General features: G+C 47.7%; 1 protein-coding gene across 2 annotated transcripts; it reads right to left on the bottom strand.

Annotated features, from left to right (window-relative positions):
• Positions 1 to 332: 332 nt before the first annotated feature.
• CASP9 (caspase 9) lies at positions 333 to 14438 on the bottom strand. 2 transcript variants are annotated; one of them, XM_077837211.1, is made up of 11 exons: positions 14229 to 14438; positions 12962 to 13175; positions 11270 to 11359; positions 10045 to 10082; positions 7999 to 8175; positions 6649 to 6738; positions 4454 to 4601; positions 3766 to 3945; positions 3481 to 3570; positions 3032 to 3141; positions 333 to 955 (listed from the first exon to the last, which is right to left on the bottom strand). In XM_077837211.1, exons 1-11 carry the CDS (start codon positions 14358 to 14360, stop codon positions 863 to 865), a joined length of 1362 nt encoding a protein of 453 aa, XP_077693337.1. In that variant the 5' UTR covers positions 14361 to 14438; the 3' UTR covers positions 333 to 862. The 2 variants fall into 2 exon arrangements, with proteins under 2 accessions (XP_077693337.1, XP_077693338.1); XM_077837212.1 differs by lacking the exon at positions 3481 to 3570 and having other exon boundaries at positions 14229 to 14435.
• Between the last annotated feature and the right edge of the window lie 372 nt (positions 14439 to 14810).

The following is a 14810-nucleotide window of genomic DNA, read 5'->3' as shown; positions in this document are numbered from 1 at the left end:
CAGCTGCAGGGGGAAATAATGTAATTGGTGTCTTCAAACAGCAACCAAAGGAATCACACTCCTGATTTTATTTAAAGGGAGAATCGGCCATTAAGCATTACAGACTAGCTGCAGCTGGTCTAAGCTACTCTGGTGTTCCTGGTAAGCGTGGACGGTTGTGATAATTCATTAGTGGGAGAGTTCTTAAAGAGCCATCAAAATATTTTTTTGCTAAAATCATCATGCTTTTATTCCCCCAGACGCTGGGAGATGCCTAGCCGTAAGAGAGAAGTCAGAGAACGCCAGGCTAGCTGAAGAAGAGACAAGAGAATAAAAGAGCAAGACGAACTGTATAGAAAGAGTGGGGTCTTTAATACAAAAGGGCAACAGATACTGTAAAACGATTCCCCATCCCCAAACACTGGCTTTTGATTCAGGGGCATTTTTGATTCAAAGGGTTTAAATACAAAGGTAATTACAAAATGCTGACACTTCACCCAGCCTCCTGGTAGAGGGCACCGTAATCGTAGTTAGAGTGGGGCCTAAAATGGCCACCAGCACGGCCCTCTGGATAGCAGAGATACAGAGTCCAAGGCTGCAACCTCCTAATGAAGGGCCGGACTCTTCCCTTCAGTCCTCGTTGTCGGTCTTAAATGTTTGAGATTAGGAAGCGACCAGTCCTGGTCTGACCAGGCAGGAGGTGTGACGTCTATTTCACAGTAACGAACGCATGAACACATTAAGCTTCCAAGGAAAAATGAATCCATGAAAAGACGAAGGCAAAGAGGAGCATTGGTTCGGAGCAGTAATGGTCAGGTGCAGAATCTCTTCCAGCCTCGTGGAGACAACCCGGGCATATGGCGGAGACCTCCCCGCCACAACTTTAGTCGCTCATGAAGAAGAATTGCTTACGGAGGAAGTTAAAAGTGCCCGGCATCTGCTTGTACTTTCCTTTAGCAGACACAGCATGAGCCACCTGGGAAAGAGAAAAACCAAGGAGTTGGCTAGTTTGCTGGTTGAGTGTGTTGGAACGTAGCTTTTCCCAGCACTAGAGACGCACAGATAACCATGGGTGCAGTGAGGAGAGCTGTATATATTAGGAAAGGGGGAGGAAAGGCAGTGGGTAGGTTTAACATTTATAAGGTGAGGGTGGGGAGGGCTTGCTGGCAGAATTAAGACAACTCTGGAGAAGTGCAGGGCAAGATAAAGAGTTCCAGAGCAGATCTTGTGTCAAACCTCTGTACTGTACTGTAGGTCTTTGCCTCTAAGACACTTCAGAGCCACTCCATCACCCCTGTGCTCCTCATCAGATGCTAATCTCTGAAGGCTGCCTGAGAGCAGTCAATATCCACCCCCCGCTGCCCAGTCCACACAGACAGCTCTTTGTATGAATCAGAAATAACCTTTCCTTTGCTCACAAGAGATTAGTCATTTTGAGCATTGGCCTGCTAAAGCCAGGGTTGTGAGTTCAATCCTTGAGGGAGCCATTTAGGGATCTGGGCAAAAATTGGGGTTTGGTCCTGCTTCAAGCAGGGGGTTGGACTAGATGACCTCCTGAGGTCCCTTCCAACCCTGATATTCTATGATTCTATGATTCTTTTGTGGCGACACTTCCATGCAGTTTCTTTCAAAACAGAAAGGTCTATTATCCCTCTTCCCCTTCCGTATTTGCTAGGACTCCCCATCACCTCCCCAAGAATCCTGCACTGGGACTGAACGATTTCAAAGCATTCACTTTCCCAACTGAAAGCGGTTTGACCACTTTAGAATTGGAGGGCCTGATCCTCAGCAAATTGAAATCAACAGGAGTTGTGCCACTGATTTCTACCCGAGCAGAATTAGGTCCAGGAGATTGTGAGAACAATTTTTCTTTCCTGTTTTGAAGACAATGTAGGATGTTTCTTTACACACGGGTTACGCAAAAGACCAGCTGGAATTCTGAAAATTGGAACGTCAGTTGCCTAGTCTTGAATGGACAAAACAACCACCTCTCCACTATCTGAGTTGTAGGTGTATGCCCAGTACACAATTTCTGGTAAGTGAATGATTATGATTATTGTTGGTAGGGTGACCAGATTGCAAGTGTGAAAAAATGGGACGGGGTGGGGGGTAATAGGTGACTATATAAGAAAAAGCCCCAAAAATCGGGACTGTCCCTATAAAATTGGGACATCTGGTCACCCTAATTGTTGGGCATTGCTGAGTAAACACCGTGGCCCATTTGATAGTGACAAAATGGGCTTTTGTGCTATTTCATTGCAGTGTATGAGGGCTGCAGCATGGTACGAGTACCCTTAAAAGTTAGTTTGAGAGGTTCGGATTTTCACTGAATTATTTCTGAAACACTGTGCCCGTCATTCACAATATGGGAGAGTTATTTCTGAGAATCCTAAATTAGTATATACTCAAACTTACCGGCTCATTAACATACACATTTACATTTCATGCACATAAATTAAGATGCACTTACATCACTTACAAGTCAGGATAAAAAAATAACAGTAACACAAGCATCCGGTGGAGTTATCCATACAACAGGACGTTCCAGGAGAAAAATCAAAAGCTCACCACAGCAGCAGAGAGAGAGTAAAAGCAAAAAGCTAAGATCAATACGGAGAACTCTGACCGTTACAAACACAACCATGTCTTGCTATTTTATGTCCAAGTAGGAGATTATCTCAACACACTACCATGGTGCCTGCTGCTGGTGGCTCTGACAGTTTGCCTTTTTGTGACAGGACGGACAGATGGTACTTTGCTCTGAGGCAGGGTGAGGGCAGGCCGTGAGGCAAAGATTAAGGCCTCCGTTTTCAATAGTGACTTGTGATTTTGGGTGCGACACCTGATTGAGGCCTGATTCTCAGAGGGCAGGTGCTTAGCCCTTTTGGAAAATCAGGCTTTTTCAAGGCATCTCTTGTTGGGCCCCCCAAAACTGAAGCATCCCAAAATCACTAGTCACTATTGAAAACGGAGGCCTAAGTGTCTAACGCCTGACTAAATGCAAAACCAAATGCCTACATTCCGCAAGAGAGTCAGAAACAGGAACATTTACCCTCACTAGCATGCAGAGCAGGTCTTCAGTAGGAGCGTATTGTTCCAATACACTGTCCAGTGTTTCGACGTACCACGAGCCAGTCTGGGTATCCCGCCAGGAGACAAAACCTTAGGAGAACACAGGGGAAGTAAGGAACTCATTCCCTACAAGCAGTCCTTTCTTTCCTTCCTAACTCCATAAGGACATGCCCGGAGGGGTAGAAATTCCACCCTATGGATAATTTCTTCCAAATCCAGCACTAGAACATTCAGACTCTTCGTGAGGGAGCGAGGCCAGTGCTACAGACTCACTGGGAGACCTGGGGCAAGTCAAAACCTCTCTGTGCCTCCGTTTCTTCCCTCTAAAATGGGGATCATAATTGCTTGCCTCATGCAGGTTAGGGTCTCAATTAATGTTTGCCAAGGGCTGAGATCCTCAGATGATAAATGCAGGGTGTTATTACTCACCAAAGAATAGGTTCTTTAAGACTTCGAAAGAGGGAAAGTAAGAATATATAATAAGCCTTCTCTCTCGCTTTGCACTTCTCATCCATAGATCTGAAAGCGTTTTGCAAAGGGGATCAGTATCATTAACCCCATTCTACAGCTGGGGAAGCTGAGGCAGAGGGCAGGGAAGTGACTTGTCCAAGGTCACCCAGCAGGTCAGTGGCAGAGCCAGGTATAGAACCCATGTCCTCTGAATCCCAGGCCAGTGCTCTATCCACTGCCAGTGCTTGACTTATGTTGTCTCACCTGGAAAAGTTGAATAGGACACGAAGATGTCACTGGGAGTGGGTAAGCTGGCTACTGCATCTGGCTCATCCAAGTTACCGGGCTGGATCTGAAAGGGAGTTGCATCCGACTCTACGGAACCTCCACGAGGTTGGTTTACAGGTGAATCAGAATCCACCTCAAATCCTCGGTCTTTCTGCTCTGCAAGAGGCAACCAGAAAACCCTTCTCCGTTACATATGTAACTAATACGCAGCGGTTCCCTCCCACCCCTTAGCAAACACGGTCCTTTAACTAAAGGAGCCACCTGCAATTCACTCAAGCACAGAGTCCATTCACGCCAGCGAGATGCTCTGAGCCAAAGGCAGAGAACCGAAACAATCAGCTGTGGCAGACTCCATGCAGGAGTCTTCTGCTCAGAGCTCCATTGCAGTGGAACGCACTTCCGGCTCTGAAGTGCTTCTAACGGCTCAGTCTTTAGAAACCTCACTCTCTGTGGCCAATCAGTGCATTGCCTCAGCAATAAGAATATGGGGCAGAGAGCAAGAGAAGACAGCCTGAGAAAAGGGAATAAGAGCAGCAAAAGGAAGAGATGACAGAGAATTATTACACCCCAAGTGCCTATGCACAAGCAAGCGGCCGTACGACTGCTTCTCCTCCTAAAGGAGCCCCGAAGGCAAAGCACTCACAGAACTCAAGCCAATATTCACCTCCGCCACAGGCTTGAATAAAGAAGAGTTTGGGTTTTCCTCTCAAGCTTGGGCAATGGGACCCATTGAAGAAGTTCACAATCTTTTCGACTGGAATGAGCTTTCCATCCGTGCCATAAATGCCCCCAGGAAATTGAATATGGCTGGCCTGAAAGAGCAAAATCCGCTGGCTGTTAACACAAAGGCAAGAGGCCAACCTTTTCTCTAGCCCAGTGGTTCCCAAACTTTAACTATCTGTGAACCCCCTTTTACTAAAATGGCAAGTCTCGCGAACCCCCTCCGAAAAATGAATATTTCCAGGGATTTTCTCCTCTACCTGAGTGTAAATTATAAAAGCAGTGATCTTGGAAATATATGACATTTTATGACATGCTTATTACACACTATTTATTATTAATTATTATTTATCATTACAATATTTTATTACAATATGAAAACGGCAACACTCTTTCAAGATCTCACTTTTGTAGCTTGTATCACTTTGAATAAGCCTGTTATAAGACAAGGAGTTTCTATGTTTCATCAAGGAGTGTCAGATGTGAAACAGCATGAAGATATTTAAGGAAGCCAACTCAAATTGTTCCTCCTACACAAGCATTCAGGTCTTGAGCAGTCCAGTCAAACAACGCACGTTACAACAAAGTTTAAACTTGTTCTTCATAATAATTTTTAAAACAATATTAGCTGCCTATTTAATTTTAAAAACAGCAAAAAATATCCACTTCCCTTTCCATTTCTTATAAGGAGTCTTAAAGTTTAAATCTCCTCAGTATGACAGATATGCTTGCTTTGATCTGCTTAGCTCTTGGAAGTCCAGGGGCTCCAGGCTGCTGGCCCAGTGCTGCCTGGGGTCCCTAGGGACAGCTCTGTCCGCCATTAGGGAATTTTTTCCTGAGAACCCCCTGTAACATTTTGCGAACCCCTAGGGGTTCACAAACCCCAGTTTGGGAACCACTGCTCTAGTATAAACAACCCCCATTTTAAAAGTCTTTCCTTGCATATGGATGCTGGGATGAATCTGATGCTCTGATATTTAGGAGGATTTGGGATATGAGTTAAGGAGAGAGAAAACCCATGTGTTACTTTAAATAGTCTAAATTCCAGAAACCCATGCCCCTGATCTTCCAATGGCCCCCACTTCTCCCCCAAAACCTGGGATTTGTCAGCTTTAATTTACCCACTGCCCCATAGGCTAATCTGAATATTTGCTTAACAGCCACCCTAAATTTTCCTCTTTCTGTAATTTCACCACATTTCCTCTAGCTAGGCGCTGTTGTAATCCAGGGATTCATTCCTACTACATTCATTCATTCCAACACTTTTAGGGTACATCTACACTGCAAGCGAAGGTGTGATTGTAGCACAGGTAGGTAGACTCAAAGCAGATTATACACCCGCCGCCCCCCGCATTGATCCATGGACGCTCCCCTGGCGGATGTAGAATTATTCCACACAACACATTGTCTAGCAGCAGGCTCCCCTCACTGTTTCATCCACCATAAACTCGGAACACACCCCATGTCCCAGGAAGGTTAGACCCCACCCCGCGCTCTCCTGCTGGTAATAGCTCATTTTAAGTGATCACTCTCCTTACAGTGTGTATGATAACACCCATTGTTTCATGTTCTGTGTGTATATAAATCTCCTCACTGTATTTTCCACTGAATGCACCCGATGAAGTGAGCTGTAGCTCACGAAAGCTTATGCTCAAATAAATTGGTTAGTCTCTAAGGTGCCACTAGTACTCCTTTTCTTTTTATAAGGGGCACAGGATGCCCAGGAAGGGGAATTAGCAGCAAGGTCAGATTAAAGTAGGAAAGAGTTTGTATTTGATATAGCATCTGTCACCCACCTGAGAAAACACCTCACCACATTTTATAGCTATAAAGCAAATCACCGAGCCTACCATCAAGGGAGGCCCCATCGCGCATGGTAATGGGGCAACCCCCACCATGATTAGCTCAGCACTGCAGTTAGAAGATCCTTTCCCCGGGCAACCCCCCCCACATAGTACGATACCTGGAAAGGAGAGGCCCTAATGGCCTATGTCGGCAGGATAAGATCAGGACAGGAGGTAGCAGAAACCAGTCACCACGCTGATGCCCAGGGCATGGTGGCAATCCACACACACTTTTCAGGAGCATGCTTCTCCCCCAATCATGGGGAGATATGCACGAGAGTGCCGATCCTCTTACCTGATAGCCATGGGAAAGGATCACTACCAGGCAGCAGTCCAGAGCGCTGTGGTCCCGCCTCGCCAGGTGCTGCAACTCCCTGGCAATTTCCTATACACATTTGCAAAGGTCAGCATTCAATGATCCCATTTTTCCGTTGCCAGTTTAGCAACTGCTACCTTCAATCCTGCCCCTTAGCAATCCCATGTCAATGTCATGCTGCTGAAAGGGGTCAGAGTGTGCTCCCAGGAGACTGGCTCACCCAAGAGCACAGACCAGCTTCCCCGTGCTGCTCAATGCTGATCTGCGGACACTGCTGTTGTGGAGGAGAGCAGACCCATTGCTTGCTCCACGGCCCAGTCAGTCCTTGCCCTCTCTTTTGCCAGCAAGGCTGTTAAACTTAGTGCCAAGCAGGATGACAATTTTATTACCCTGACAAGTGTCCACACGGAGAGTCACCCTATTTTCTTCGTCTGGGACACTGAACCACTTCTCAGATGGAACAAGCTCAGGGTGATTGCAATCTACTGCTACTTAACATTTGCCATTTAAATGAAGAGATTTACTTTGCTGTTTTAAAGGACACCCCCATTTCTGTGTTTCTTCCAAACGCAGCACAAATGGAAGGCAGTGCATTTGATGTGCACACGCGCACACCAATGCTCCGCCTCAGATTTAAAAATAATTGGACTCGTTTGTATGCCAGGAGATTGAATGCCCTGCTTAATATCAACTATTATATCATTCAAGAACAAACAGAAAATCAAGCCCCTGGGTACGCCCGTCAGGGAGAATCCCGGTCAGAACTATCAAATAAATACATCCACAGACAATTACTTATAAATCATGTTCAGGAATAAAAACTCAGCCCAGAGAGCCCAGAACATGGGGCTCCTTTTTCATCTGTTACTATAACTGCAAAAGACAAGATGATTTGAAAACAGTGCTTTCGCTGTCTCTTCGAACACTCAAGTTTGGGGTTGGAGGGTTATGTGCTTTTACCATCGAAGCACATGTTGTCACCCTCTAGCAACACTTTTAGGGTACATCTACACTGCAAGCGAAGGTGGGATTGTCGCACGGGTAGGTAGACTCATACCAGCTTTAATCTAGCTAGCACGGGTAACAGTAGCAGTGTAGATGTGGCACCATGGACTTCAGTGAGGGCTAGCCACCCCAGAACGTATGCAGGCTCTCCGATGGGCTTGTCCTCAGGCAGTTAGCCTGTGCGGCCATATCTGAACGACGACTGTTACCTGTCCTAGTGAGATTGAAGCTAGCACAGGTATGCCCACCCCCGCTACCACCACACCTTCACCTGCAGCATAGCCTCTTAGCCCCTCGGCTCTTGCCAAATGCTTCCACCTTTACCTGAGCTTTGAGATCTCGTTGAACCAGGACGTCAAAGTGCAGTGACTTGAAGCGCTTCTCCAGTTTCTCACAGTCTACGTTGGAGCCCTCTCGAGAAGACAGGTCAGACTCTTCGGTGAAACGGACGTTGTTGATGATGAGGCAGTAACCACACGGGTTAGCTTTCAGAACATAAACCTGGCATACATACCCACAGGGGAGCAGTCAGACAAACTAAATTCAACCTCATTTTATTCAGTGTGTCTGTCGGCTAATCCAGTGGGATGCAGCTCAGAACTGACAATGCAGCTTTCATGAACCACATTTTATTGCTTCTGAAAACTCAATTTATTGTTTGCCCAGGATGACAGATGGATAATGGAATCCATGCTCCCTATTTAAGTTCCCTCTAGGCTGTGCGGCTACATCCGTGCAGGTGGGGAAAGGCATCTCTCCCCTGGCCCCAGAGCTGCCACGGCCAGGAGAGGTGCCTCTCCCTTGGCCCCGGACCCGGAGCTCCTGCGGCTGGGGATAGGCGCCTCTGCCCCCGTCCTGGGCTGCTGCAGCGAGAGAGGGTCCTCTCTCCCCGCTGCAGCCCTGGGGAAACCCGCACCCCAAACACCTCATCCCCAGCCCCATCTCAGAGCCAGCAACCCCCAGCCAGAGCCCTCACCCATCCCTATCCCAACCCTCTGCCCTAACCCCTCATCCCTCGGCCCCACCCATACCACACATCACCTCCATATTGGTGCACATAACAAAATTCATTCCGCATATGGATGTAAAAAATTAGAGGGAAAATTGCTCCCTATACGAGTGAACACAAGCAGCTGGGATAATGTCACACATCCAGCTTTACTTCATTCATGCAGAGTCCCACTGAAGTCAATGGGATCAGCAGAATCAGGGTCTTGACTGAAATGGATACAGGGTCAAACTCCCGTCCATTGACTTACATCAGGGATGAATTTGGCCTGCACTTTCCTAAACATGCAGGTCTGTATTCACAACACTAGCTTAACTTGTAACGGTCATGCTGCACGAATGTGTGCAGTGCATTTTAGTTAGTGGGGGGTTTTTTATTAGTATATTTCACACTATAATTACAAAAACAAAATACCCACTCTACAAATGCAGCACACTTTAAGTGTTGCGCTAGGTAATTATTAATTGTCTTGATGATAATTACTTAGGGAAAAATATTTGACTATATGTTATTGGTCAGATTTATGTTGTATTTAATGTAATTAGGAGTGTGGTGTGACAATTGTTCTAATCTGAACTGAACTGACCCAGTCAAAGCAGCAGGACTCACTCGGATGCTGCATCTGACACCTGGACATCAAAGTCACATTTGCTAGTAATTATTTAAATGATCTTTTAAATAACACAAAACAGTTTGATTCAAATAAACTGTAAAGAAGCACAATGTAAATTACCAGCTGCAGGCAAAAATTTTCAAAAGCACCCAAATCCCATTAACTTTGGCACTAAGGGCCAGATTTAGACCTGCTAGGCACTTAAAAGTTTTGCCAGCATATCTCTGTTGGTTGAGGGGAGGAGGGACAATCACACCCATAACTGACTGCTTTAGGGCTAGCACAACCCCTAGAGCAGACGCAGTTATTCCAGCAAAAATGTCCTTTTGCTGCTTATTTCGTTCGGGGAACTGGTATAAATTATACTGGCAAAAAATATTATTTTGCCCAGTATGCCAGCAAATCCTTTCTAGCATAGACAAAACCTTACAAAGGTATTTAGGGACTTGAAAATAACAGCAGGTGCCCAGCAAGATTTACAACAATACCATAGTGAGATAGACACCTAACTCCCATAGACTTTCAATGGAACTTAGGCACCTCAACTGAATAGACGCTTTTGAAAATTACACTATACACCCGCTTCACCTTTAGGCACCTAAATACCTTTGTAATTTGGAGTCTTAAGAGCCTAAATCCCTTTGACTTTTGAAAACGGGATGCAAAGTGGGTGGGACAGGGGAGAAAAAGGAAGGTCGTTCAAGTAAGAAACGAGTAAAAACACTATACGTAGAAGCAGGAAACTAACCATATCTGAGTTCCTCCTGGATTTCTCTGCAGCAGAACCTACAACACGTGATGAGAGAGAAATGACATACAGCTCCGCCACGTACCTCACATTCGTTAGAGGTTGGGTCCCTGCTTAATGGGATTCATATTAATGCAAATATTTCCAGTGCTTTGACACCTGAACTCCTCCTCGCCCCCGGTGACACACCGGAAAGAAACATTGTTCCTTTACATGCATAATCGGACTGCAGATGTTGGGAGTGAAGTTCTGGGGGTTCATTTATCATGGATTTGGACATTGCCTGTCAAAGAGTATTGGCCAGAAAGTCGTGAATTTGAGCTTCATTTGTCACAACAGAATTAGATGGGAAATCATCTCATAGCCTTTCCATCCCAAATACCTTCTCTCCTCTCCTAAGCAGCAGGCAACCTAACCTAGCCTATAAAAGTCTCTGGAACAATCAATGTTACAACTCAAAGTAGCTTTCCTTTTGACAGCGTCTAGTTGTTCAGATTGATTACATTCCATCTTAAATCAACAATTACATGGCAAAGTACACTTGGGGCTGCATCCCTCCCACCTTCGATGGATGGATCCTTTATGACAGAGCCTTGGTTTTAGTCTTGATATTTTCTTCTCTGGGTGCTTTTAATGGCTCTCAGACACTAGCCAGAAATGTGTACAAATACTATGGATTTGATACAAGTAATGGTACACAGAGATACCCGCTTCACAGAGGGAAATGGCTGCAGGTGGTTGCTAGTCACTGCACACAGAGAGAAAATCATCATTACTCAGGAGAGATGCCTGGACTAGCAGGGAATGGATGCAATGTGTAGACAGCATGATCAGCCAGCCTGTGGCAAAAGGGCACAGGGAGAGGGAAGAGCAGGGTAGAGGGAATGCCTCCAGCGGAGTTATGGAGTGGCACTGATACACTCCAGAGCAGTGGTTCTCAACCTCTTTACCATTGTGGGAAGCAAGAACCCTAGGTGGACCGCATCCCATACTCCCTGTATGGCCCTGAGGATGTCACATGGGCTGCAGCTCTGTACTGATTGGGCCGCAGGTGGAGAACCACTGCTCCAGAGGATGCTCCATCCAGAAGGCGGATTGGCACAATATGTGGGCCACGCTGAGGCTCCCAGAGGAAGATGGGCCGAAGGGACCTACATGAGGTATGGGGAGAGAGGAGATGGAATGAAGGATTTAGACCAAGAATTGGCTAGCGGAGACTGCTTACCCGGAGCTGCTGCGCTGGGACATGTTGACACTTGGCATCTCTCAGTCACGGCTTGGATTGGGGTAGGCAAATATTCATGAGCCTTCCCATCTGTAAAGGTATAAGACATCTGGGCCATGCATTACTGCCCTTCTGATAGACTTTTGCAAGAGAGAAAAGCATACGAAGCAGAGAGCAGGCCTCTCTCCGGAGGATCCGGATGGAGCACTGCTGATTGCAGGTAACGGAGCCTCTTGCCCTGCTGCTAGAACCAGACTCAATAGTGGAGGGGAATTGCGAGCACACAGCAAAACCTGTTCTCACCATCACACGGAGGGCACCTGCCCCTTTCTTCCTGGGTCGTGCTCTTAGAAATAGCAACCTCTCCCTCTTTCCCCACCCCACCCAAATAATTAAAGCATCCTGAAAAGGCCAAGCCTTCATAAAAAGACTTCTCTCTACTCCACGCCTACCTAAATCCCACCTTAAATTCTCACTCCTTCATGTCCTCTGTCCTACGTGATCTTTGCATCCCTCCTCCCGCTCCCAGTTTCAGTTTTGCCTCTTCTTTCCTGCCACCACTTATTCTCAGGATGACCTCCCAAGACTCCTCTCTCTCCTGCTTCAAACCCTTTGCCTTTCTCAAGGCTTTACTGTGCTGATCTTCTCAGCACCAAATGTCTTTGCAACATGTGTATCAGACTTGTCTGAGTGAGAGCAGACATTTGTCAGGGCAGGGATCCTGCCTTTACATTTTTGGTAAAAAAAATCTGTAATATGTATAGAACTCTCTCTGTAAGGTCTGGTCTACACTAGAAAAGTAGGTTGGCATAACTACGTCACTCAGGGGCGTGTAAAATCCACACCCCCGAGCGGCATAGTTAAGCCGACCTAAGTCCCTGTGTAGACAGCGCTAGGCTGATGGAAGAATTCTTCCGTCGACCTAGCTATCGCCTCTCAGAGGGGTGGACTACCTACGCTCCAGGGAGAACCCCTCCCGTCAATACAGTGGTGTCTACACTGAAGCCCTACAGCTACGCCACTCTAGCATTTTAAAGGGTAGACAAGTCCTTGGAATAATAAAGAAAGAAATATGACTATATAAGGTAAAAACAGGACAGGTAGACAAGTTACACATCAAATGCAAATAAAATATACTATGCTGTACAGTCCCTTCCATCCAAGAATCTTAGCACACTTTAGCTTTACAATAATTAAACCTCAGAATTCCTTTAACAGGTAAGGAGGTTTTACCCCCATTTTACAGATGGAGGAATTGTGATCTGACCCAAATCCCACAGCAAGTAAGACACAGAGCTAGGAATGGAATTCAGATCTGCCAGTGTCCAGTCCCTTCTCTAATCACTGGATCACACTCTCTCGCCAATAGAAAAGAGAAATGTTTGTGTCCTCAGAGGTCAGATTTGAGACACCACTGAGGTTACCTGCAAAAAAACCCAGCCGTTCTAAAGTTATTAGCACAGCACTAGGAGATTGCTGCCAATTAAAAGTTTTCAGTGGTATTGGATAGCATTATATTTTCCCAGTGGCTGTGTGGAATAATCTATACAATCAATGATTCTGGAGACATCCGGTCTATCAGATTTCACAAGCTGTTAGCCAGCCTCCTGTACCTCCTCAGCAACAGGGTTTACAACTGCTGTATCCAGTTTTGCCATCTATCACGAAAACAGCACCACCACTGATACTTACACGTATCACCCTTTCCACCACGTAAGCCAATTTCAACTGGTTTTAGATCAACCGGACGCAACTGTGGGAATTTGTCCCCTTCACTTAGCAAAGTGGCAAGGTCATTCTGTCCAGTTTCTCGCAAGCTTGAGACGAATGCAGGAAAAGCGTGTCTTCCTCGCGTCTGAAGGTCTGTAACCAACTGCCTGGCTTGGTCTCTTCGAGTGCCTGCTCTCTATAGGGGAGCAAAACCAAGACAGAAAGCATTAGCATCCAGTGGGCACAGCATGTCTACAGTCCAGCAATTCATAAACAGCATGGTGATGAGTACAAGAAAGGACGGGGGATTTTCCAGATGTGAACAGAACATAAACTGATCAGGGTGTTGTCTTTTTAGCCTGTAGCCAGGTAACTCATTGATGACCCTCCCATCTTTCACATCAGCCTCTGGCTGGCAAATTCATGCCTCTGTCTAGTAGAGGCCCAGTGAATTTTTTAAGGCCCAGATACTATCATAGGTAGGGAAACTGAGGCACAGAGGAACTGCCCTAGGTCAAACAGCAAGTTACTGGTAGAGTGAGGTATAAAACCCAAGTCACCTGATCCACAGTCCTCCACTCCTACCACTAGACAATACTGCCTCCCACATGATAGGGCAAGTTCTACTGTATTATACCTTTGTTGGTTTTGTACAAACTAACGCCCAGCCTTTAAAGCTTCTCTTGGCTTGTTTACCCCCACAGGTAGGGTTATGCCACTTTAATTCCAAGGTGGTCCTTCCAGCTCACAGTCATAAAACTTAAATTCACAGCCGCTCTGCGACCTCGGCCCCTGCAATAACCCTGAACGGCTCGATCAGAAATGCAGGGAACTCCCCACAACTGTCGATTTGCTCCTGGCTGTGAAAGTTCAGCCGTTTACAGCCGGGCAGACGGTCCCCGGCGGCAGCTCAGCGGCCTGACGATGGCATCTAGCGGCTGCCGGGTTCCTTGCGGGAGACAGGGGAGAAGTTCCCCAGCAAGCCTAAGGGGGTCGTGCGAACCCCAGGGGGGCTGGGTCTTGTGGCGGGGGCATTGCCCTGCCGTCTGCACTGCCGTCTCTAGCCATGGGGGGGCGCTAAAATGCAATTACCCCAGGGGGCATGGGGAAGGAGCCTGGGCAAGGGGGGGCTGAGCAGGGATGGGGAGGGGGCCGGGGTACAGCGAGGGCAGGGCGGCAGCGGTGGGGGCGCTGGGGGGCCGGTACCGCCGGAAGCTCCCACCCCAGATGCAGCCCGGGGGCGGGGCACCTGGATCTCCTCGATCATGTCCTGGGTGAAGACGCCCTTGTGCAGCAGCAGGTCCCAGAGCGGGGCCACCTGCAGCTCCCGCACCAGGCGCAGGCGGCTCCGCTGCAGCAGCAGCCGCTGAGCCTCCTCCATCCTGGGGTGGGGTGGGGTGCGGGGCAGGGAGCCGCGGGCAGGAGACAGCCGAGACGCTCCGCCCGCTTCCGGGAACCCCTCTCGGCCCGGCCCCCTTCGGAAGCGACTCTAGGACCCGCCCTTCCCCGAGGCCGCTCCTCCTATAGGGGCCTCCCCTCTGGCTCCCGTCGCCCGTAGCGCCCGCCCCGGTCCTCCTCAGGTGTAGGGCGGTGTAACACCGTCCCCTGCGGAGCCCCGGCGGCGTGTGCGCGTCCTGCCGCTTTCACACCAGCTCCCTTCACGACCCCTTCCCTTTCTCGCTGTACAGCACCGTCCACAGGGCCCCGAAAGAATCGCCCTTCTTTCTTTCTAGGGGTTCAGAAGCTCCTGGGGGGCGGGGGGAGGGATAGCTCAGTGGTTTGAGCATTGGCCTGTTAAACCCAGGGTTGTGAGTTCAATCCTTGAGGGGGC

The sequence above is a fragment of the Eretmochelys imbricata genome, chromosome 18 (assembly GCF_965152235.1).
Source record: "Eretmochelys imbricata isolate rEreImb1 chromosome 18, rEreImb1.hap1, whole genome shotgun sequence".
Classification (NCBI taxonomy): Eukaryota; Metazoa; Chordata; order Testudines; family Cheloniidae; genus Eretmochelys; species Eretmochelys imbricata.
The sequence above is the reverse complement of the archived record's forward strand: the minus strand, read 5'-3'. Positions and strand labels throughout refer to the sequence as shown.